Genomic DNA, 25,421 nt, shown 5'->3' with positions numbered 1-25,421 from the left:
AGAGCTCAGCAGAAAGAACTGTTTGAGCATCTGCTATCACTAATGGCTGCAAAAGTACTGGCTCCTGCTGCACCCACACCACAGCCTGAGTCCCCTATGCAGTATCCTGGGCTGCAGTGGACAACTCCATGGCTGGGTGGCCCTTGCAACTGGTCCCTAGGAGCGGCTTGGCAGTGCAACTTTGCCCCCTGGAGACCTCCATAGTGATCCCCTCTTCTGTGGATGCCCCCGACCCCCTGCACCAAGTGGGCAGCAAATGTAGAAGGAAAAAGAAAGAAGAACGTGGGGCGAGGGACATGCAACAGCAGGGGGTTTCTATCTTGTTCAAGGGTTGCACTTGTCCATGCACTTTGGGGTTTTTTTAGGTTTTGTTTTTGCTAGCATTTGGTGTGATACCCTGCCAATGGGGTAATAGTGTACTTTCCTAATACTTGTGTGATGAAGTGGGAATGTTCTTAATGTTTTCTCTGAATACTGTGTGGGTGCCTCAGTTTCCCCTATGCATTTCTTAGGTATCTGGGGGGGGGATCAGGGTGTGTGATTGTTGCAGAGCCCAAGACGTCCCCTGTGATACTGTCTGCACAGAGAATGGCCGACACTCTGTCTCCTGGCAACTAATGGCCTGGGCCCCTCCTCTACAATGGTGCCAACAGAAGGTGTTGGAGAACAAAGAGATCAGCTGACCTCCTGGCCCAGGAAAGGGACAAAGGCAGAGAAGGGGCTGGAGAGTTTCAGTTTGGAGCTGGCTGGGAAAATGGAGGGGAGGCCAGACAGACCTCCTGGCCTCCCCTGGCCCTCCAAGATGGACCTGACTGAGGGGGGTCCTGTTGTCTGTACCTGCAAGACCTGTTTTGGACTGTGTTCCTGTCGTCTAAATAAACCTTCTGTTTTACTGGCTGGCTGAGAGTCATGGTGAACCGCAAGAAGCCGGGGGTGCAGGGCCTTGTCTCCCCACACTCCGTGACAACATGTTTATAAATAAAGCTGTTTATGTTATCAAGTAAGTTTACTGCTATCACTGCATTAAATCATACAATGTGTATTTCAAATAATAAAGGTAAACACATGATCACGGAGAAATAGCATGGAAATAATATTGCTCAATACACTTTGTTACATCAATCACTTCCTTGCATCAATCCATGTTGTGAACCAACCCGTCCTTTCCACTTCCCCATTTGATAAGCAGGCAGGTCACTCATAAGTACATTGAATGGAAATCAACCCCCATCCCCCCACCACGCAGCACTGACACACACCCCCCAAGCACATTCATGAGATTACTATTCTCCTTCTTCCATTGGCCTATGCAAGTCCATAATGTAGGTGCACAAAGCATCCCTGGCTTCTGTAGCCCATGTGCATCCAGCTCCAGCAGTGTAAGATGCACTGTCTGGCTCAGGGTACCCGTTCAGCAATCCCCCTGAATGGACCTATGACAGTAATGGAAGTGGCTCATGTGACGGTGCACCCCATAAGGCTTTATGGAAATACGCTTATGAATGTATATATACGACATAACTGGAATATGTTTTATGCTACATATGCCATGTAACATATCTCTGTAAAGGTTATGATCTACTGAATCTATTCATCCTATCTGTATGCATGTGTCATTGTTGTATAAGAAGTTATGAATATTGGCTGTGTACTTGCTTGATTTCTAAGTAGACTTAGTAAAGCATTTGGTCAGCTTCTTGAGAAAGGAATGTGCAAATTAAGTGCCCAATCAAGAAACACTTAAAGGACAATGAATCTTGGAAGGCTCCAATCCACATAAAAAGTCTACCTGAGAACCTTCAGGGTAGCATGTAAACAATGGCTGCTGCCTGTAAAAACTGAGTCATGCCTGGACATGTGACTTGCCCATGTGACTTCAAAACTCCATCTTGGAGCTGGACTTTGCATAGGAGCGAGGAGGCGGTCTCCACCCACAAGAGAAAGTCTATTGAAACCCCTGGGAGACCCTCCATTTTGTCTTCAGCTGGCTCAAGAGATAGCCTCTACACCCCCAAGGATACCTGAAAGAAACTGGAACAAAGGACAGTAACTACAGGGGGTGTGAGTGATTGCTGGACGCTGACTAGAAGGAGACTAGTCTGTAAAAGGAAGCTTACTGGAATTCCTCTGAGGGTGAGGTTTTTATCAGTATTCAGTTTTCTTACTGTATTAGACATAGGCCTTGTCTATACTTACGCGGTAGTTCGACAGCTGGCAATCGAAGTTCCGGGTTCGATTTATCGCGTCTGGTCTGGACGCGATAAATCGATCCCGGAAGTGCTCGCCGTCGACTGCGGTACTCCAGCTCGGCGAGAGGAGTACCGCGGAGTCGATGGGGAGCCTGCCTGTCGCGTGTGGACCGCGTCTGAACCGCGGTAAGTTCGAACTAAGGTATGTCGACTTCAGCTACGTTATTCACGTAGCTGAAGTTGCGTACCTTAGTTCGAATTGGGGGGTTAGTGTAGACCAGGCCATAGACTTGTGTGTTCTATTTTATTTTGCTTGGTAATTCACTTTGTTCTGTCTGCTATTACTTGGAACCACTTAAATCCTACTTTCTGTATTTAATAAAATCACTTTTTACTTATTAATTAGCTCAGAGTATGTATTAATACGTAGGGGAGGGGGCAAACAACTGTGCATACCTCTCTAGCAGTGTTATAGAGGGCGAACAATTTGTGAGTTTACCCTGTATACGTTTTATAAAAACGGATTTATTTGAGGTTTGGACCCCATTGGGAGTTGGGCATCTGAGTGTTAAAGACAGGAACACTTCTTAAGCTGCTTTCAGTTTAAGCCTACAGCTGTTAGGACATGGTTCAGACCTGGGTCTGGGTTTGCAGCAGGCTAGCGGGTCTGGCTCAAACCAGGAAGGGCACTGAAGTCCCAAGCTGGGAGACAAAGTAGGGGCAGAAGTAGTTTTGGCACATCAATTGGCAGCCCCAAGAGGGTTTCTGTGATCCAACCTGTCACAGCTCACTTCTGGCTTCACAAAGATTGTGAAGAGCACAGCAAGCCATGGTGATGCAGACAGCATTGCTGACACTGGAATCCAAACGGGTCTGTAAACATCTTGAACGGGATTTCAATGTGCCAAACGTACACTGAACAACCATTCTCCACCTGCTGAGAGTGTAATTCAACATTGTTTTGCCAGGGCCTCTGATATCAACCAAGGCAAAAGGGAGTATGCAGGGTCCCACAGAATAATGGTGGGAACAGTAATTCAATTTATGACAATATCATTTTGTGGGAATAGTGTCCCGACTGGTCTATGAATATAGACTCCTGATTGGTGGAAAAGCCTAGCATCATACATTTTTCCAGTGCAGCCCATGTTGACGTTCATAAATCAGCCTCTGTGGTCCACAAGGACCTGCATAAAAATGGAGTAGCACCCTTTGGAGTTTATGTACTCATGTGCTCCTTGAGGAGGGCAAACTGTGGGCACATAAGTCCCATCAATGGCCCCAGCACACTTTGGAAACCCCATTCTCTCAAAGTCAGCAATTACTTCAGGAATATCTTTTATGCCTTCCACCTTGTGATAAACTGCATGCCTGATTGCCTCAGAAACCATTTTACCCACAGTCGACTTTCCAACACCAAACTGGTTGGCAATGGATTTGTGGCTGTCTGGGATAGCCAGTTTCCAGACAGTTATAGTAACCCTCTTCTGGATGAGCAAATCACGTGGGTGTCTATGCTTGAGGGTTAGGACATGCTGCCCACAAAGCTCCAGAAATGTAGCTTTCTTATGAGATAGTTCTGGAGCCACTGCTGGTCATTCCAGGTCTGCAAGATGTAGCCCCACCAGTATAAGCTTGTAGTCCAGCTCCAGAAAGCAGACCGAGTCTGACATGTCTGTGTCCTCCTTCTGCTGTGTCAGGTGCATGTGGTGGGTCAGAAAATGCCACAGAAATGTCCACCAGCATCGCACAGAATCTCTGCCCATTTCCTGAACCAGAAGTAAAAGCACAAACTAGAGAATTCAGTCTTCTGGGATGTCTAGCCATTTTGTTCAGTGGACAGGGTACAGGATTTGAACTCTGGAAAGCTGGGCTCTCATTTGGCTTTGCTACTTATCTGGTGTGTGGTCTTGACTCTATGCCTCTGTTTCACCCAACACTAAAATCACTTACACTTATTAAAATAAGGTGATATAAATCAGCCTTAAAAAATTCTGCTCCTCTGTGGTGGTCTGACGGGGTCCCATGGGGCCACACTGAGATTGCTCAATCGGGGCAAACTGCAAAGAATGGGGCAGACAATCCCCAAAACTGGAGGTTATTTTAATACTTAGATTCACCAATCCAGCAACAGAACAGCTTCTATAATATCTTACTGGTTACCCAGATGCCAAAAATACAGTTCCCTTAAAGCAACCCAGCCTTGGGCTCCCACCCAGACAGCCAAGTCAAATATGATGAGGATTATTGAAAATCTTGTTCATCATATAAAAAGTTCTACCAGTCCCAAAGGATCAAACACATTACCCACCAGGTCAATGAATACAGGTCTGTCTCATCTTACGCTGGGGTTACGTTCCGCAGTCAGTGCCTAAAGCGAAAATCGTGTATAGTCAAAATTACACTGAGTGTAATGGCGGGCAGAATCGCCCGCATTACAGAAACAGTATTTAAAATTGTTATTTTTCTCTTTTTTTGTTGTTTTTTGTTGTTTTTGCCGACCGTGTAAAGCTGAAATCGCACATGTTAAATGCGCCTAAGATGCGACAGACCTGTATTTCAGATCTTACCCAAATAAATGCTTACAGCCAATTCTAATTAACTAAACTAAAACTTATTGAAAAAGAAAAGAGAGAAAGGGTATTGGTTAAATGATCATTATACATATAGATATGAATAAAGTTCTTAGGTCAGTTTCATAGTAGAGATAGTGAGCTTTAGAGTTGCAAAACATTCTTTCAGAATAAGTTCCATAAGTTATAGTCCAATGTCCAATATCAGGGTGACCCAGTCTGGAGCTGGGGACCAAAGTCTTGTGACTCAAACTTCCCCTGATGAAGCTTAAGCAGATCTGAGATAACAAGATCAGGGCCCAAGAGTTCTTTTTATAATTCTCTGGCAGGCTATTGACAACCTCTTGATAGCAGGTGTTCCTTGGGTGAAGCATTGTGGCTTTGAAGTAGAATCATCTATTTCCTATGTGTAACCCTTCTGCCCATCTAAGTTGGCAGCAACAAGGGCCGGGTTCTGTATCTAGGGGTTCCGTTTCAATAACACAATGCAAAACCGGCTCGAGCCCCCACCCAGTGACCTGGGACAATTACATACCACCCCCCTGGGTACCTCTAAGAGGCAATACTTCCCCTCTCGCAAGCACGGAGTCTGAGTGTAGCAGAAAATGTTTAATAACATGAGGTAAACGACATCAGCATAAAATTGGAAAAACACCACAAACAGGATTCACAACACAAACCATGAGCAAAACCCACCCCAGCAAATTGGGCTGTGTCCTTTCCCTTTGGTTCTTGAATCCAGCAACCCAAAAATCACCCAGAGTCCCCAAAGTCCAACATCCCCAAAGTCTCTTGGGTCCAGCAACCACCCAAAGTCCCAAAAGTCCAACAACCCCCAAAGTCTCTGTCCCTGGTCAGTGCAGCCCCAGAGTAAAAGGGGGGGGGCACGCAGGGTGTTAAGGGGCACCTTACGTGATCCGAGGCTGGCCAGCCATCTGTTTCTCCGTGGGGGTTCCGCCGCAGCCTTTACCACGAGCCAGTCCACTTTCCTGCCATCCCACGAACTGCTCCGCTCTACAAGCTGCTCCGCTCCGCTCCGCTCACCGACCTGTGAGCCGTTCCAGCCGTCCCCGCAAACAACTCTGCTCGCCGTTCCTTGGGCCACTCCAACCGGCCCCGCAAGGCTCCACGCCGCTCGCTGCTCCTCCAGTCGTCCCCACAAATTGCTCCGCCAGCTGCTGAGCAATATAGCTTCAGGCTCCCCCACTAGTTAACATAGCCTCAGTGATCTCAGCTCTTAATAGCATCAGCTCTTTTGTGATTTCAGCTCTTAGCGATTTCAGCTCATAGTATAGTAGGGGAGCCCCAGTGCTGGTACACCATTGGCCCAAAGTGAATTCAGCTCAGCAGCCTGTAACTAGACTCCTAAGGGAATCAAAGTTCGCTCTGATATTCAACAGTGGAGAGAGGAGGCGGTGCAATTGGTGTTTCAAACCCTCAGAGGGGGCCCATACCATCAGGTACACATACCTGTCCCCATCCTCTCTCAATTCACTGGGTTTTGTAACCCATGCCCCTTGTCAAGCAAGTGCTACTTAGGTAATGGTGAAGGACTCACTCAGTCCTTCTGTCATACAACAGTTCCACTGGCCTTGATTCACAGAATCAGGGTAACAAAACTTTATTCTTCCTGCCCCAATAATAGAGAAACTGGGGGTCCCACACCAGCCAAAGTAACCACTTTCAGTTGCTGTGTTCCATGCCAGGCGAGTGGGTGTGCCTATGCAAACAAGATCAGCCCCTGGAGTTCTTTTCCACACTCGCCATAATTCACCACCAGATGTCAGGGTAGAGTTCATCCTGACTCTGCTTATATATGTATATATAGGTAACTAGTTGCATTCATCAGCATAAGATAATTATCCATTAAGCAGTTCATAGTTTACTACAAACTTAAAGAAAAATATAGACAATGACATTATTACACCCAAGTTTCATCTAAATGTTAATATTCCCTTTTGATCTCTGAATCAATAGATATAGTAACAGATAGGAACCGTCTGTTTACATGATTAACATCTAACTTTAACAAGATATAGATAAACATATGCAATTAGTATTACCTCTAATTCTCTAACAATACAGGTTTCCATTTGAAAGCTCTAGTCTATCTAACATGGCTATGTTAGCTATTTATAAAGAATAGCTCTAATTACCATGTATATACTTTTCTAACATGCCATAAAAGTTTGAATTTAGATCATTTAGCCTGCTAGTTGCTTAACCCTTTCAGCCTTAATGTCACGGGTGAATTGGTCACTTGATAATTACCTGTTCTATTCATTCCCTCTGATGCATCTGGTACTGGCTGTGACAGGTTGGATCACAGAAACCCCCTTGGGACTGCCACCTGATGTGCTTTGACTACCTATGAGTCTGTTTTCCCTGCCAGCTTACGACTTCAGTGCCCTGCCTGGTTTGAGCCAGACACGTTTGCCTGCTGCAAACACAGCCTCAGGTCTGAACCACATCCCCCAACAGCTGCAGGCTTAACTGAAAACAGCTTAAGAAGTGTTCCTGTCTCTAACACTCAGATATCCAGCTCCCAATGGGGTCCAGACCCCAAATAAATCTGTTTTACCCTGTATAAAGCTTATACAGGGTAAACTCATAAATTGTTCACCTTCTATAACACTGATAGAGAGATATGCACAGCTGTTTGCCTCCCCCCCCCCCCCAGGTATTAATGCATACTCTGGGTTAATAAGTAAAAAGTTATTTTATTAAATACAAAAAGCAGGATTTAAGTGGTTCCAAATAATAACAGACAGAACAAAGTAAATTATCAAACAAAATAAAGTAAAACACGTAAGTCTATGCCTAATACAGTAAGAAAGCGATTACAGATGAAATCTCACCCTCAGAGATGTTACAGTAAGCTTATTTTACAGACTAGTCTCCTCCTAGTCTGGGCCCAGCAATTACTCACACCCCTGTGGTTACTGTTCTTTGTTCCAGTTTCTTTCAGGTGTCCTTGGGGGGTGGAGAGGCTATCTCTTGAGCCAGCTGAAGACAAAATGGAGGGGTGTCTCAAAGGCTTAAATAGACTTTCTCTTGTGGGTGGAGACCCCTTCCTCTCTCCTATCCAGAATTCAGCTCCAAGATAGAGTTTTGGAGTCATATGAGCAAGTCACATGTCGATGCATGACTGAGTTCCTTACCAGCCAGGCCACATTCCTGGGAAAGCTCAGATGTGGATTGGCATCTCCAAGTTCATTGTTGGCTTAAGAGTTTCTTGATTAGGCACTTACTGAGAATAGTCTTTTCTCAGGAAGCTGACCAACTGCTTCACCAAGGCGACTTAAATTAAACAAGTACATAGCCAATATTCATAACTTCGAATACAAAATTGATACATGCATACAAATAGGATGAATATATTCAGTAGATCATAACCTTTACAGAGATATGTTACCTGGCATATGTGGCATAAAACATATTCCAGTTATGTTATATATACATTCATAAGCATAAATAAACTCATAAAGCATTATGGGGTGCAATATCACACTGGCCACTGTCAGAAGACAGGATACTGGGCTAGATGGACCATTGGTCTGACCCAGTATGGCCGTTCTTATGTTCTTAAATTTAATGGATGAATACATTTTGATAGGCAAATAAAACATCACTGGATGGCATTGGGTAAGCAAGTAGAATTTGTGCATGTGCTGATCCATTTTTGCAATAATTTTACAAAACTGATATATATTTACTGATTTGAGCTGGCTGACCCATTCATTAAGACGGGGTGGCCAACCTGTGGCTCCGGAGCCACATGAGGCTCTTCGGAAGTTAATATGAGGTTCCTAGTATAGACACCGACCTTGGGGCTGGAGCTACAGGTACCAACTTTCCAATGTGCTGAGGGGTGCTCACTGTTCAACCCCTGATTCTGCTACAGGCCCTGCCCCCACTCCACCCTTTCTGCCCCGTCCCCTGAGCCTGCTATGTCCTCGCTCCTCCCCCTCCGAGCCTCCTGCATGCCATGAAACAGCTAATCGGCAGGTGTAGGGAAGGAAGGGGTGGCGCTGATTGACAGGGCTGCTGGTGGGCAGGAGGCGCTGGGAGCTGGGGGTGTGGAGAGCTGATGGGGGGGTGTTGACGTATTACTATGGCTTTTTGGCAATGTACATTGGTAAATTCTGGCTCCTTCTCAGGCTCAGGTTAGCCACCCCTGCATTAAGAGATTCTCTTGGTTAGTAACTGGCTTGTGAACTGATACTGATTTCCTTGGAATGTCTTTGTTGTTTATAAGTGTCCGCTGAATAACTTGGATGAATAATGGCCAGCCTATAGCTTGTTTACAAACTGTTCACTTCAACTATTTGCCATTTCTGTTGTTTAGCAGGTCACCGAATTGGTTGCACAGTTTCTGCACCCTAATTGGATGACTGAACTATTTTAAACATGAATGAATGACAAATACTGAATAAGGAACAGTGAAAAGTAGTAATACATGACTCTTACCTAGTGCTATTCATCAGATCTCAAAGCGCTTTACCAAGGAGATCAGTATGGTCCCCATTTTACAGATAGTGAAACTGAGGAACAGGGAGGTAAAACTACTTGTCTAAGGCCACACAGGCTAGTGGTAAAACTGGGACCATATCCCAGGTCTCCTTAGCCACAGTTAAGCGCTCTGTCCTCAAGGTAACATAGCCAACTCTTTCTAGTACAAATTTTCAGATTAATAATTTGTTCAAAAATATGGAGGACTTTCTGGATTGAGAAATGTTGTCATAAAGGACTGCTAGTTGTCCAAACACTAATAAATTATGGATCCCATGAATGAGAACAAACCTAATATGGCACTTTTATTTCTGAAAATATCCTCCACTCATTTTTCGGGTTGGTCCCTTCCCCCAGCACCAATGGAGGAAGCATCAAGCTTCACTTTAAAGCTCATATTTTTCCTCCAATGCCAAGTGTTTTGGTCTAAGAATTCCCTGATGGATGTGGGGGACACAACTTGGAGGGTGGCAGCCCCTTTCCACAGCAGCCCAGCTCAAACCGCTAACAGATTCCCCTTCCCGTCTCTTTCCACGGACACTGCGCAGGGCGGGCTGTCTGCCTGTTTCCCTTCTCCTGCTCTGTTGACAGAGGCGGTGATGGTGGATTTGCAGGTGTGTGACTCACCCAAATCACGAGATCTCTCCCACAAGAGCCGCAGCCTCTTGGCGGCATTGGGGGAGGGGACGAAACAGCCCAGTATTACGAAATTAAAGGTTATTATGGACACACGAGCCTGCATTCATTAGTCATGCTCCGTTCAGAACAAATGACACCACCGCCTCTCTGCGAGCAGATCACGCTTCTATGTAGCCCGCTCCGCCACCATTATTTGTAGCCCCATGCGTCATGGTGAGCCCTTTGTTTTGCTTTAATCAGCAGACACTCAAAGATGGGAAACAGACACAAACACAGAAGATCGCATCCCAAAAACAGAGAGAGAGGCCTGGGAAACTGTCCCACTTTGGGGGAGGAATAAAGACCTGCGTAGACAGAGTAGGACAGAACAGTCTAGATTTTTCACTCAAATATTTCCCATTTGACGATCTGCTCCCCTACTCTGCTCCCAGTTACCGTCCCAAATGCCCCTGTTAATGGCTTAGAAATGCTGGCAGGCATCCGGTAGACTGTAAAGAAACAGAATTTGTTTCTGTTTTTATTATTGTTGTTTTGTTTTGCAACACATGATCCTCCCCTTGTACCCGAAGTGGTTTAGCCCTGAAGCCCGTTTGTAGCAGTAACGTGTAGATCAAGCCATAGGACACAGAGCAAGGGGGGAGGACAAATTCTTAAAATATACTTGAAAGAGTTTGAAAGGCCGTATCTTCAGTGATGCAATGACGGATGATAACCACGTATTTCCAGGTATATCTTCATGTGTTTCATTAACAGCCGTGTGCAAATACGATTTAATTAACGTGCAGTCTCTCCTCCCTATTCTACAGGTGAGATGGTGCTGCCTAGAATGATGGAAGCTTCTCCCTGTGACATCACAATGCCCAATTTGCTACATCGTTGTTTGTATTCCATGATCAGCTGTATCTCTGCAGCCTGGGAAACTGACATAAGGAGAATTCAGAGCAGCACCGAAGAACCTCAGCTCTCTTCAGAATTTGCTGTGAACCACTATCTCTGATATCAGGGGCTTTGGAAGACACCTTACATACATACAAATATATTTTATAATAAGAAACAGCAGCATCAAAAGGGGAAACTTGAGACACCAAAAAAAGATCAACAACATGAAATTCCAGTACAAAGAAGATCATCCTTTTGAATACAGAAAAAAAGAAGGGGAGAAAATCAGAAAGAAATATCCAGACAGGGTCCCTGTGAGTGGAATATATCATTGTGTCTTCGTATAGTGTACTGATTGCTGCCCCCTGGGCTTGCCTTGCAGTGCTGATTATATTTTACAAATAATTTGTGTGGCCTTGGTTTTATCAAATGTTCTGTGGTTTATTTTTTTAAAGGCGGAGGGGTGGGGAAGAGGATTTGGGATTGTTATTAGTATATTTTAATGTCCTGATCTGCTTGAAATCTACTGTTTATTTGCTGATCTGATTGGTGTTTATATACCTGTATCTATTTATTATATTGTTATATACCAAGAAAAATACCATTTGATTTGATATGTAAATAAGTGATGGGGTGTATCTCTCTGGCCCCTTCCCTCCATGATCTGCAGCAATTTAGCAGGGGAAAACGCTGCTAATCTTTTTTTATGACAGTCTGTGTGCATGTTGTTGCAAGGTGGGGAGGGAAGTTAACCATTTTATTTACAAAAATGGTGGAAAACAATATGTGAGTTAATCATATAACCTTCATGGAAAACTGGAGGGCCTGTATGATGTCATTAGAAATCTTTCTTTCATTTTATTTTTTGTTTTATTTTCTTTTGGCCTGTTTTTTTCAATACAACCTTGCTCTGTTCTTGTCCTTGCATACAAGAGAAGATTGATAGCAACCACTCAGTCATTTGACCTCTCATTTAATCTCTTCGTGGAAAAAAAAATCACATCGAAAACAAGGTCATTTTCTTCCAGCCTAGCTGTGCTTCCTCATCCTGAAGTCCCTTTGGAATGCTTATGGAAAACTTCTGTCTTTATGATAATAATTAAGGAAGGGAAATGGTGGACTAAACTCATTACATTTCTGCGGTCCCTTTTATTAAATATTTTCAAAATGTTCTTTCTTTCCATCCCCATTGGAGATGTCTGTCCCAGATTTAGCTTTCAGGGGCTACCTTCCAAAATAGTCTAGAATCCCCTATGGACGCAAGGCGAAAGAAAAACCTTGCCATACATTTTGCTGCAATTCAGCACCATTTTATTCCTTAGGAGAGGCCCCATGATTGGACTTGCAAGAGTTTATGCCAGTCAGAATTGAGGTAGTGCAGTGGCAGAGGTGTATGTGGAGTAGTAGGTGGGTGTTGTTGCTAGTCAGGAATGAGGTGCAGAGCCTTAGGCCTGGGATAATAGAGGGTGCCACAGGTCAAGAGTGAGGTCAGGGTCTGTGCTGGAGTCTGAGGACTAGTGTAGCAGGTTGTGTTGTGGGTAATGATGGATAAGTACTGCAAGAGCTATGTGGGGGCCAGAACAGGAATAGCAAGAGGTGAGGCAGGTCAGGATTGAGATGCACTGGTTGATCTGTGGGGGGAGGCCAGGACTAAAATAGCAAGGTATGCTGCAGGTTAGGGTAAACTGAAGGAAAAACTCTGTGTGCAGAGATCTAGGACTGGAACAGCAGGAGGAAATCCCATCTGGCCACAGTGGAAAATACCTTTCTCAAAATCATTGACAGAGCTGTGTAGTGGATAACTGAAGGCACCGGGCAAGCTTCTTTGAATCATTTCTGTGTCTGCCTTTCCTGACAGCTGGATCCCTGATGATGATGTCCCTTCAGCTGCTAACTCTGCAGTGCACCCAGTACATCTAAGCATTTTAGCTGAGACAAGCGTATTGTACCCTCCCACACTACAGCAAACACCACTCAGTGACAATCAGGAGATAATCTGCAGTGCATTTGCCCTTTGGTTTTTCCTTTACCAAATGTCTCTCCATCTTTTTGCAGACAGATTGTCAAACGTTTGGGATCAGAATCACAGCTGAGGGTGAGGGGTGGAGATAAAGTTCCAGGGACAGTTTGGATGGAGTATGGCTATTTTGTGAAGGTTTCAGGTCCGTGAGAATGGACACCTGGTAAATTTATTATCCAGACAAATTGAATAGCTGTTGAAGCCAATCAACCAAACATCCCCATTTCATTCCTATCTCCTTGTAAATTGTAGTCTCTGTTAAACTCTATTGGATCTCAACACTTCCTCGGATTTAGTAATCCCAGTACCATCCTTTCTTCCTCCCAAGTCCCACACTTCTTGTGACCTCTCCTTTCTTCCCCATCAAGATAAAAATCATGCTGGGATTCACCCTCTTATACCAAGAAGGTGATCTCACTGCTGCTTTCACAAGGTTCTCCTTGTCAGTGCCTTGGGAAATTGGAGGGAAGAAGGAAAAGTCCAACCCTAACCCCACAGTCATTCACTCCTTTAGTCTTTCCCTCCCCCCCCCCCAACTCTCCCCTCACCCCAAACACACACTACACCGTTACATCCAGCAACACCACGAGGTGGCCAAGTGGTTTAGGTGATCGACTGCTAAACCACCATTCTTCACATGCTGAATACACCACACACACACACACAGCTATCCCAAACCCACAAACGCATCCCACTCACCACACACATATGCAGTATCTTGGGAGAGTCAAGTCTCCAAACTTACAGAGATGCTAGGACCCACATTTTGAAAACCAGCCTGTGATTTCATGTACCAACATTAAGTGTGTGTCAGGCTGGATTTTGTTCAGAGCTCCTGGGGATCTGCAACTCCCATTGATGTCAGCTGGAGCTGTGAGAGTTTAGCACCTCGGCAAATCAGGCTGCAGGTGTTTCACGTTGGGTACTCAAAAATAGACACCATTTTTGAAAATTTGGGCCTAGTTTTTTCTTGCCCTGACTTGCTATGGGCAAGCACAGAAAATTCCGCCTCTCATTCTAAAAAATGAGTCTAGATGGTGTTGGGTGAATGATAGGCCACATAGTTTCAAGATGTGACCAATCTCTACTAGTCATGCTCAAAATAAAAAATGAAATTACTTGCCTCCATGTTTCTCCAGAGAAATCAGTTAGTGCCAGGGAAATTTCTATCCAACTTTTGAATGGCTTCCCGGGTTCAGCAAAAAATTTCAAATGGAACGTTAAGTTTTCATGGAAGCTGCTCAAACCACCACATCTCTCTCTACTATTTGAGTACTTGTTGATTTGGGGTTAAATATTTGTCCAGTTGTACCTGTAAATATTGCTTCCATAGTTCTGGACCTCTTTGTCTATTTGACTTTATGTCTGCTACTCTTGTATTCTTTTACGCAACATATACAGGTAATTAGCCTGTGGAACTCATTTCCACAAAATATTATGATGGCCAAGAGCTTAGTAGGATTTAAAAAGTGGTTTAGACATTTATGTGGATAATTAGAACATCCACAGTTACATTAGATCAGATAAAATAATTTTAAGGAATGTAAACCATGTTCGATATATATATATATATATATATATATATATATATATATATAAAATTGGGATTAGGAAGAAATTTCCTGTGTGGGCTGGCTATTCTGTTATGGGATTTCTTGTGCTTTTCTCTGAAGCATGTGATAATGGCTACTGTTGGAGGCCAGATACGGAACTACTTGGACCATTAGTCTGATCTGATTTTGCAGTTCCTGTGGTCTAACCTTGCAACTGTTCCTCCCTTCTCTACTTTACTCTTTGACACTTACTATTCCAGTCCTGAGCTCCCTACACAGCTCTGCCACTGCCACTCAATCCTGTTCTGCAGCCCCCTGGCTTTTTGAGTGTTGGTCCCCCAGCAGAGCTTGAGAGAATTTCCATGGGCCTGTAAGAACCATCTCTCTAAAGCAGTGTTTCTCAAACTGAGGTCGCCGCTTGTGTAGGGAAAGCCCCTGGCAGGCCGGGCTGGTTTGTTTACCTGCCCCATCCGCAGGTCCGACCGATCGTGGCTCCCACTGGCCACGGTTCACCGCTGCAGGCCAATGGGGGCCGCTGGAAGCAGCGGCCAGTAAGTCCCTCGGCCCGCGCCACTTCCAGCAGCTCCCATTGGCCTGCAGCAGTGAACCGCGGCCAGTGGGAGCTGCAATCGGCCGGACCTGTGGCCGGGACAGGTAAACAAACCAGCCCGGCCTGCCAGGGGCTTTCCCTACACAAGCAGTGACCCCAGTTTGAGAAACGCTGCTCTAAAGGGACCACTTATTTTCCCAGTGATACTTTTTGGTCCGCTCTCTTTGGTGATTCTCATGTCCTATTTCTCCCTCTCCAGGTTATTGTGGAGAAGGCACCCAAAGCAAGAGTACCTGACCTGGACAAGAGGAAGTACCTTGTGCCTTCTGACCTCACAGGTAACAAACCCTGCCCCATTTCTTTCTGCATTCCAGTGAGGAAATAACCAGGAATTCTTTGCACTTATTTCATCATAATGAGAATGTGCTTTGCTGGGAGGATGGGAAACCCAAGTCGGCGGTGTGTATAGTGGTTGGCACTAGGAAACTAGGAATAAGGACTCCTGGATTCTAGTTTCAATTCTGCTGTGGACTTGCCATATGACCTTGGACAAGCTACTTAACCTCTCTTTAACTTAATTTCCTCTCTGTACTTATTGCACAAATCTATCTCACAAGGGGGATTGTGGAGCTTAATTAGTGTTTGTAAAGTACTTTGAGCTCTTTTGATGAATGGCTCTGTCTATTACACTGTATTCTAATGACCTAGGTACTGTGTGTGTGTGTGTCACCACTGCCTTTTATTATAATGAGAATGATTTAGCTGTGTATCATAGCCCTCAATACAGCTAATAGCCAGTGGCCATTCCCCTTTAGCTCAAGTGGTTAGAGTCTACATCTTTGGAGCAGGAGGATGTGAATTCACTAAATACTCCCATCATGAAATTCTAAGTGGCCATAGTATATAGCGCAGTGACAGTCATGAAGTTCCACTTCCAAATGGCCCTGGGTTTGTCACTGTATGATTAAGTCTGATTTTATTTTGGCATATGAACAAAGGAAACATTTATAAATTAATTAAAGGAAATACATTTTTCCTGTAGTATATAATTAACTGCATAACTCTTTCCCATGGAATAGGGTTCAGGCGAATACTTAGTGAGGATAGAGTGTGTTTTATGAATGAGAATAGAGTGTGTTTTATGAGAATAGCATCTGCAGTGACAATCGCTAAAGTAAAATTTACAAGGGCCTACAAGCTTCAGGATTTAAAGTGTCAGATGATCATATGCTGGTTAGAAATCCTTGTGTCTCCCTTCACTAAAGCACTGCATGCTAGAATGAAGTGAAGGTGCTGTCAGAGAGACTCGATATGGGACTAGAGTGTCCAGTGGTCTGAATCAATATGGTAGAAAATGAGATACTGGTATAATCAGGACATTGGCCAGCTCTGGTAGGCAGGTGATGGGACATTGGACTGGGTGGTAGGTGGTGACCCTTAAGTTCCTGTTTTCTTTCCTGCATTGCCCATTTTTTCCTAGTCTTTACATAACACTTGTGATCTCTTCTTACAGTGAAACTGAGAGTGACTTAGCCCAAAATCAAATCCCAGGTCCCAATGCATTTGTATTTTGGCGGGGAGGGTCAGAGTTTCAGCCTGGATCCAGATTTTATTTCAGACCTTTGTGTCTTTAAAAGGTTGAACCAAAATCCCAAACTCAAATGACCATGAACTTTGGGAAAGTTCAGGTGTAGATCTGAACTTTGCATTGGAGGGCCAATCTCTAGAATGAACTTGTCATTCTTGTTAATACCATATCATTTTTTAGGGTTTCTTCTTGTGTGATCACCTCATCTTAAGAGATGTCTGGGACTGGAATAGCAGGAGGGTCGTGGGACAGGACTGAGGGGTGCAGGACTAGAATAGCAAAGGCTGCAGGGCAGCATTGAGGGTAGCTGATAGAACTGGGGTTTAGGGCCAGAAAAGCAGGAGATACACAAATCAATGTCCAGTTGCATTTGCAGAAGTTTGTGTGTATCAAGCATTCTCTTGACTTTTGCTCTGTGATCTCTGTATCAGTCACGTTCCATCCTCCACTGTTTCCCTTCCCTTCCTGTCCCTCTTCAGTTGGCCAGTTCTACTTCTTAATCCGAAAGCGGATCCACTTGAGGCCGGAGGATGCCCTATTCTTCTTTGTCAATAACACCATCCCTCCCACCAGTGCTACTATGGGTCAGCTGTATGAGGTAAGCCCAGCCCATCTCCTTGTTATATTGCAGTAGTGGCTTGAACAACTCATACCCTAGAATAATTTTACATATGAGAACTCCTCACTCAGTAGAGCTAAGCACTGCACGCCTGATGATTCCTACTTGACATTAGCTCCTCCTTGAATGGAACTCTCCACTGTAGCTTGAATTCCATCAGCCCTCTTTGGAATGTTGCATTCTATGGTTAGACCAAGGGGCATGGGGAATTTGGCAGAGGAAACAGGAATTTTAATAATTAATTTAATGCTTAATTTATTTTCCTTTGCTAATGTAAGGGTGTTAGATTAGGAGTCACAGAGAGTCCCGGCAGGTCCACATTTTTGTGTTACAATGCAGTCTCCCTCCCATTCCTTCCAAGACAGATCCTGGAAGGAAATGTTGGTCTAGTGATTAAAGCACAGGACTGGGAGTTAGGCCTCCCCTGTTCTACTCAGTGATGTGCTGCTAACAATTTAATAAGGCTACCACACAAACATTTGGCTTTTGCCTGCGCTAAGCCCCATTTCCCAGCGGGTGTCTTTGTTCATAGCTCAGATGAGTGACTGGAGAACCTATTCATTTGCTTTCTTGTTTAAACAAAGACATTTTCTCTTAGCCAGGAAGAGGAACCACACCAGTGGGCAAACAAACATAATAAGTGCATATGCTGAAAAATACACTGAGTTTGATAGTACACTGCAGGGACCAGCATGTGTAATCTGAAATCTGTATATGAAGACCTCATAGGGAGTCTGAGGATCATCTTCCAGTGATCACTTTTTGAGAACACCTGATAATTGGTGCCACCTGGTCCATTCTAGATGCAAATAACTTGCCCTTTGGAAAAACTTTTATGACCCCAAGGAACATTATCTCTGGCGGGGCTGCTTTACAGCTTTCTGAGATGGGGTGACTCCATCAAAAGCAGGAGAATCTCCTAAATCTTCCTTTCACTGTAATAATGGCATTTTTAAAAGGGCTTCCTCAGACTGTCCTGAGTACAATCATTATCCATCAGTAACCCTGGATGGATTTTTTTTTTTTAATGAAGGTGATAGAAGATAAAGACACCAAGGCTCATTTTCAAACTAGACACCTAAGAAGAAGATAGGTCTAGTGATTAGAGCTGAGCATTGAGGCTGGAGAGATCTGGGGTCTATCCCTGGCTTAGCTGCAGGCTTTATGTGTGAATTTAGGCTGATCCCTTAATCTCGCTGTGCCTCAGCTTTCCTATCTGTAAAATGGGGTTAATAGATGAGCTCTCAAGGTCTCTTCCAGCCTTGCATTTCTATGATTCTAAATCCGGCCCCTTGCGCTGAGGAAGGGCAAAGTAAATCTAGAACATCCCTGACAGGTGTTTGTCCAACCTGTTCTTAAAACCCTCCAATGATGGGGATTCCACAGCCTCTCTTGGAAGCCTATTTCAGAGCTTAACTACCCTGATAGTTAGAAAGTTTTCCTAATATCTAACCGAAATCTCCCTGTCTGCAGACTTAGCCCATTACTTCTTGTCCTACCATCAGAGGACATGGAGAACAATTGCTTATGCACCTTGTGTTCTGAACAGTAGTGACTTTCAGTGTTTGTAAATTGCTGGGGTACTATGTATTTAACACCTCTCAGCTTTCTTTTCACAACCTAAGGGCCTGATGCTGAATGCCGTTTCATGACTTGCAACTCTCATTGGCTTGTCTCCTACCCTAGCAGTTCTCAGGATCAGGACCCTGAAACCTAGGGCCAGGCTGCTAACTGAGGATACATCTACACGCCAATTAAAAAAAAAAAAAAGTGCAGTAGCGAGTCTTGGAGCATGGGTCAACTGACTCGGGCCCATGGGGCTCAGGCTGCGGGGCTATACATTTGCAGTGTAGACATTTGGGCTCAGGCTGGAGCCCGGGCTCCGAAACCTGCTGACAGGGAGTAGATCTCAGAGTCCAGCCAGAGCGGGAATGCCTACTCTGCTATTTTTAGCCCTGGAGCACAAGCCCTGCGACCCTGAATCAGTTGATTCTGAGGCTTACTGCTGCGGGGTTTGGTTTGTTTTGTTTCTTTTCCAGTGTAGCTCTAGTGCCACATTCTTCCAACTCCCATCCCACAACCTCTCAATGGCATGCAAATGGAAGGATCCATTTCTATTATTTCACAAGCATTTGGGGCAAAACCATTTCTCTGTGTGGACCAGAAACATCCACAAAGAAACCTTGCTGTTCTGTACTCAGCCATGTCCAGGGTGCTCTGTGGAGGAAGGAAATAAGGCCCTGGGGGAGAGAGAGAGAGACCGTGACAAAGAAATGCTCTTTCCTTTTGCTGTTACAATGGACCCTGGTTGGGGATGTTCCCAGATGGTGAGTGTGTCTCACCCTCTCTTCCTTTCTCCCCTCCCACTCCCAGGATAACCATGAGGAGGACTATTTTCTCTATGTGGCCTACAGCGATGAGAGTGTCTACGGCAAGTGAGCGCTGGTCTCCGGGCGCACAGGCATAACGGACTGACAGGAATGGTGGGGGGGAGGGGGGATCCACGTCGGAGAGGAGGAAGATTGAGGCGAGAGAACTGGAAAAGAACTACATACACAATGCCATCATTTTCACACATCTGATTATTATTATTACTATTATTGTTACTTTTACAGCGGGGTGGGGGGAGGAGGGAGGAGACGTGGCTCGATTGAGTGATCTGACTGGCTGACAGAAGGTTCTGAGCTGTGTGACTGGGAGGTTTCCCTTGTAGCATTCTGCCCCCTGCCATGTGTGGGAATTCTGTTAGCTAGTAACAGGGCCTTGGTAAGCAAGCCAGACTCGCACACCTTCCAGGTAGCAGTGGGGGAGGTAGGGAAGGGTTGCTGGGTGACAGTAAGGTGTGTGCACATTCTCTGGATGTGGGAGTGAGTATACTGTACTGTCCCTCTCATGCTTACCTTCACCATCTAGCATGGGCATTCAAGTGTGCCATGTGCTTTGGTGCTCTGTGTGCCCATGTGAAGTCCCTATGCTGGGCATCCTCATTCTAGTTGGTGCCCACGAATAGTTCCCCTACTTCTCTGTTAACCTTTCCTTCACCAGGGGTTGGGAATTACCCAGGCTGAGATGAGGAAGATGAGTTTTTTTTTTTTTTTTTTTTTTTTTTAAACTTCATTCAGGTGCTGGACCAAACATGTTGAAAACAACTTCTTCTGCCCCTTCCACTGCAGCCCACCTGGTACATAAACCCTTTGGATTTAGTCTTCCCCTCCATGTCTCATTTATAGATCTTGCATGCCCTTTAAGAGCAAAGTATTTCATGGCCCTGCACACATTCTGACCTGGGTTCCTGGTGTTGGGCAATACTGCCCCACTGTGGCCAAGTAGTGGTATTTACCTGGGGGAAGGGTAGTTTGAACATCATCAGGACAGATACTTTAGATATATGTATTTTTTTCCTGAGCCAGTGTTGTCCTTATAAAGGTACCGAGAGATCCCATTCCATGCAGGACTTAAGCTGTGAGGCAAAAGCAGTGCCTTTTGAGTTGCACAAACAGCGGATATTCTTAGAACTGTCATCAGTTAAATCAGAGGCTAGGGAAGGAGTTGAATTTTGGGGAAGCTTTATGTTGGAATTTGAGTAATAATAAAATAATTGAATTTAATTACTGTAAACATTCCTCCATTGATGGGGGTTGGAGGGAGGGACCTAGAGGTGGGGAGAAGACAAGGAGGAGGGGAAGAACAGATGGACCCCAGATGAAGGGGGGGCCATCTGATAAACACTCTATTTTCATAAGATGATTCTACTCCAACTCCCTATATTTTCCTGGGGAGGTGACAATGGGGAGTGAAAAATCTGGGTTAGCACTTCACTGGAGCAGAGAAATAGACAAGCAGCTAACCTCTGGTGACACGTGTGAATTTTGTCCTATGATTTCTCTGTCCAACTTTTTTAACTGTTGTTCCACAAAAATGCATAGGAATAGAAGAGCATGTTGTGGATCAAGATTGAGGGACATTGGCAGAGTGGTGTGGGAAGCCCAGGACTGGAAAAGCAGGGCGGGCTGCAGGACAGGATTGAGGGGCATTGGCAGGATGTACTGCAGTGAGGACAGAGATGCATTGCTTTAGAAAGGGGAACAAGAGGAGAAACATATAGGTAAGCGTTCCCTATTTGCATCCTGAATTCAGGTTTGCTTTTCTGTTGCACGCCTCCTGGGATAGTCCTCCTGGGATGATCTCGCGCTCAAAATACCATTATAGATCATTTGGGTGTTGCCTAGGATGTCATGACATAATTCTCCCTCAGCCCTCTTCCCTCCACTCCTCTCTGCTTATTGGGGATTTCCTTATCCTTTGGGGGGAAATCCATGTTGGCCTTTCATTTCACAAGCTCTGAATGTTCTGAAGGTTAGAAAATCCCTTTGGGTGAAGGCATGCTGGGGGTAGCAGCAGCCATTGCACTTCTCTCCCCCCAGTCTTGTGCTTGCTCACACACTTACCTCTACACGTGTGTTCTCTCTCACTCATGCATGCTCTCGCTCGTGCATGCCCAGGGGGAGACAGCTGCAACCTGGGGTGTTTGATTTTGTGTCCATACCTCCCCCTAGCACCGTGATGTTTGTGGGAATAATTCTGGCCATTTGTTACATGTGGGGTTTTATGTTCGGGTTAGTTTTAGGTTATTTTAACTGGATTGTGGCATTTACCTCTGTTTTCGCTCTAGTCCAATATTGTAAAAGGCAATGATGATCATTTTTTTTCTGTGTCGGTTATTCTAACCAGCTACAGGTTCTTGTAAAATAAAGTTCATATTGTATGGGCTAAATCAACCGTTCAATAAAGACACATTTGAAAATCCGAGGCTTGCTCTGGGCTGGATATTAAATGCAGTTGGCTGTAATACTTTTGTTTGTCACTGAAAATGGCACTGCCTCCCATTCGACAGGATATATCAGAGCTGCTCATTACTTCCCTCTCATAACACACCAGAGTTCCCTTCACGTGGTGTGTGTGTGTGTGTGTGTGTGTGTGTGTGTGTGTGTGTGTGTGTGTGTGTGTGTGTGTGTGTGTGTGTGTGTGTGTGTGTGTGTGTGTGTGTGAGAGAGTGTATCCCATCCCCTCTGGATGATACAAATCGTATTTATATCTGTCTCCTCACCTAGTTGTTCACTGTGGCATAACTATGACTCATTAAGGGACCTAAGCAGTGTGTGAGGACTTTGTAGAGTGGTATGTGCTGGGCCATTCCCTACTACTTGAAGTGTAGTAAGCAAATCAAGCAGCAGTGAGCAGGGGAGCTCTCTGCAAATACACCACAGACTGGGATTTGTGGTAGGCTGAGTCGGAGGCTTCAGCCTTCCCAAAGAATGGTAGAGACAGTGGTGGGCTAGGACCTACTCTTTGCCTTGCCAGTCAAATATGGACCTGCAGTGGTGGTAGGCCAGGGCCTCTCTTCTTCCCTGTCTGCCAAGTGTATGGAGTAGTGGTGAACCAGGAAGGGAGGAGGCCCAATGGAAGGTTGTAAGGCAATGGGATTGTGGGGCTCCTTGTTCATTATCACTCAATAACTGGATCAAACATGCTCAGTGGAGGGTGGTGAAGCACTGGAATGGATTACCTAGGGAGGTGGTGGAATCTCCATTGTTAGAGGCTTTTAAGGCCTGGCTTGGGGGGCTGGGATGATTTAGTTGGGGTTGGTCCTGCTTTGAGCAGGGGGTTGAACTAGATGACCTCCTGAGGTTTCTTCCAACCCCAATCTTCTATGATTCTATGAGTTCATAAGTAAAAAGGTTATGTTTTAACTGCTGGCCCTGCACATTCAGCCTGGGATCTGAAAATGAAACTGGGCTGGTTTCTATTTTGAACATCACCACTAATACAGACTCTCCCTGCCAAACTAGGGTCTTGGTGACACCTGTGCATCCCCACAATCAGCAGTGGGTTTGCACAGATATAACTGATAGGAACTTAGTAAAAATTGGGTTGGTGATGCACAGGAAGGAATAGGCTCTTGGCCCCAGATCCTCAGGGGTATTTAGGTGCCTAACTCCCATGATTTCAATAGGAATTAGGCACCTAAATACCTCTGAGGATCAGGGTCTTGCCTCTGAGCTGTGCTGACTCTACAGGGTCAATGGGAATAGAGTAAAAACTTGTTTTGGTCACTAAGGTCTGCAGCTGTGACTTATACACACAGGCAACTGGGCTGCTGTGTAAGAAGGGGCCAATTTTATGTTGTTTTCAGAGTGGAAACACAGACCAAAGTTAAGCTTTTACTCTTTGTCCTGATGTCTTTTGAGACTGGAAATAATTCTCCTTCTTCTATAATGTAAACAAAGGCCCCATCTATAACACAATGGTTGCTATGCTAGTGTCCCCTATCATGATTAAAACACAATTCCATCCTGTGTTATAAATGGAATTTGATCATGACTCCGGACATAGACAAGCTACAGTAGGTTCAGGGACAATTAAAATAGGCTTAGGTTCTGCTGACTCTGTTAGCTGGACTCATGTTCTCAACAGTGCAGTTCTGAACTGTGTGGTAACTGGATTCACTGGCAAAGCTGTTGTTATTGACCCACATTTTGTCTACAAGCACACCTGTATTTTTCTAAACAGTTTGCAACATTCTCCTCTGACATGGTTAAAACAGAAAAGGGGAAGGGGTGTTGTGGTCCACACAGCATCTTATTTGCAACATAACCATGTGTCGGTGATGTTTGTGTGTCTGTCCCTGTCCCACTTTCTCTTTGCATTAGTGCAGTCTGGTCAAGGCCATAGCATAGATGTATCCAGACAGATAGAAAGAAAGAAAAATGCAAAATGGACACCTTTGAGAAACATGATTTGCTTCATAAATATGTAAAATCTCATCCTGTGCACAGATACTGGACTTACTAACTTTGGGAACACTTGTCTACCCTGTCATGCCAATAGATTTATTGAAATTGGTTTGGAGAGAGGAAGACCCAAAGGAAGCTGAGGACCCTTCTGGTTAAGAGAGGTTGGATAATTAACAAGCTGCCTTGTCTCATATATCTGCACCTGGGACCCTTTTCTCATGGGGTCAATGCTTCATTTCAAACAGACAAAGAGTTGGGCTAGTGGGGAAAGGCCAACATGGAGCCAGGGGAAATTAAAATTGTGTCAGGGCTGATGGCTGCTACCTCCCCACCTGGTCCCATTGTGAATGGAATTCTGTCAACACAGCAGCTTCTCAACTATGTTAAGGAAACTGACAGGATTCTAGTTTAAATACACTTTAAAAAAAATTACACATTTTGTGTACTGAGAAAAATAAAAGGTTCTGACTCCTGAAAGGGTGCATCAGGTGTAAATCTCCCATGCATTCAGGTTGGGGTGGGACTATAATAGTCTTTCCTCCCTGGATAAATCACAAACTAGGATGGGTTTCTCTCTGATGGGGAGACACCTGCAGGACTGACACAGGTAAAGCATGAGTGAGTGTGAGGGATCATGGGATTGCAGCATCTTTCCTTATGTTGCCAACCCTTGTGATTTCATCCCAAGTCTCCTGATATTTGATGTTTTCCTTAAAGCGTGTGGAGTCCTGTTATTTCATAAGAGTTGCAGATTTCACTGAAAAAGGTAAGTTTCTAGCCCTCACGACTTCAAAGAAAAGCTTGAAAATATGAAGTGACTGCACATTATAAAGGCTCTGAAACCAGAAGGCAAAAATCTCATGTTTATTAAGACAATCTTATGATTTCTTGCGGACCTGACTCATGACTTTTTAACTCTTTGAGGTTAACAATACTGCTTGTCCCAGGAGTTTCAAAGCACATCTGGCTCCTGGAAACACTCAGGCATACTTAAGGGAATAAGTTCATTTAAGTTTTGCAGAACTGGTGATTTCCAGGTGAATGACCCCTGGAGAAAGGGGGCCTGGTTCTCTCCCCACCATTGCACCTTGGATGGTCATTTATAGCTGTGCAAAGTAGATGTAAAAATGCTACCACCAGTGTATGTGAATGAGTGGAGCATTCTGGTTTTGTAGCATTTTACACATAAGAACAGCCATACTTGGTCAGACCAATGGTCCATCTAGCCCACTATCCTGTCTTCCAACAGTGGTCAATGCCAGGTGCTTCAAAGGGAATGAACAGAACAGGCAATCATCAAGTGATCCATCCCCTATCATCCACTCCCAGCTTCTGGCAAACAGAGACTAGGGACACTGAGAGCAGGGTGTTGCATCCCTGCCCATCTTGGCTAATAGCCATTGTTGGACCTATCCTCCATGAACTTATCTAGTTCTTTTTAGAACCCTTTGTTTTGGCCTTCACAACATCCCCTGGCAATGAGTTCCACAGGTTGACTGTGCCTT

The 25,421-nt window shown here is 44.8% G+C and overlaps 1 protein-coding gene across 1 annotated transcript; it reads left to right on the top strand.

Annotated features, from left to right (window-relative positions):
- The first annotated feature begins 10,746 nt into the window (after window positions 1-10,746).
- On the top strand, window positions 10,747-20,219 carry LOC112101680 (gamma-aminobutyric acid receptor-associated protein-like 1). The gene is made up of 4 exons (XM_024192516.2): window positions 10,747-11,106; window positions 15,175-15,253; window positions 16,983-17,101; window positions 19,496-20,219. The coding sequence occupies exons 1-4, from the start codon at window positions 11,017-11,019 to the stop codon at window positions 19,559-19,561; spliced, it is 354 nt and encodes a 117-aa protein (XP_024048284.1). The 5' UTR covers window positions 10,747-11,016; the 3' UTR covers window positions 19,562-20,219.
- Window positions 20,220-25,421: the final 5,202 nt, after the last annotated feature.

The sequence above is a fragment of the Terrapene carolina genome, unplaced genomic scaffold (genome assembly GCF_002925995.2).
Source record: "Terrapene carolina triunguis isolate 2854851 unplaced genomic scaffold, T_m_triunguis-2.0 Scaffold414, whole genome shotgun sequence".
NCBI lineage: Eukaryota > Metazoa > Chordata > Testudines > Emydidae > Terrapene > Terrapene triunguis.
This window is presented reverse-complemented; position numbering and strand designations above follow the sequence as displayed.

What these genes read in the sequence shown, in the direction of transcription:
- LOC112101680 (XM_024192516.2), top strand. Translation starts at nt 11,017, where the DNA reads ATGAAATTCCAGTACAAAGAAGATCATCCTTTTGAATACAGAAAAAAA. An exon ending in TGTGCCTTCTGACCTCACAG is followed by an intron (nt 15,254 to 16,982) that starts GTAACAAACCCT and finishes GTCCCTCTTCAG; the next exon opens with TTGGCCAGTTCTACTTCTTA. An exon ending in CTATGGGTCAGCTGTATGAG is followed by an intron (nt 17,102 to 19,495) that starts GTAAGCCCAGCC and finishes TCCCACTCCCAG; the next exon opens with GATAACCATGAGGAGGACTA.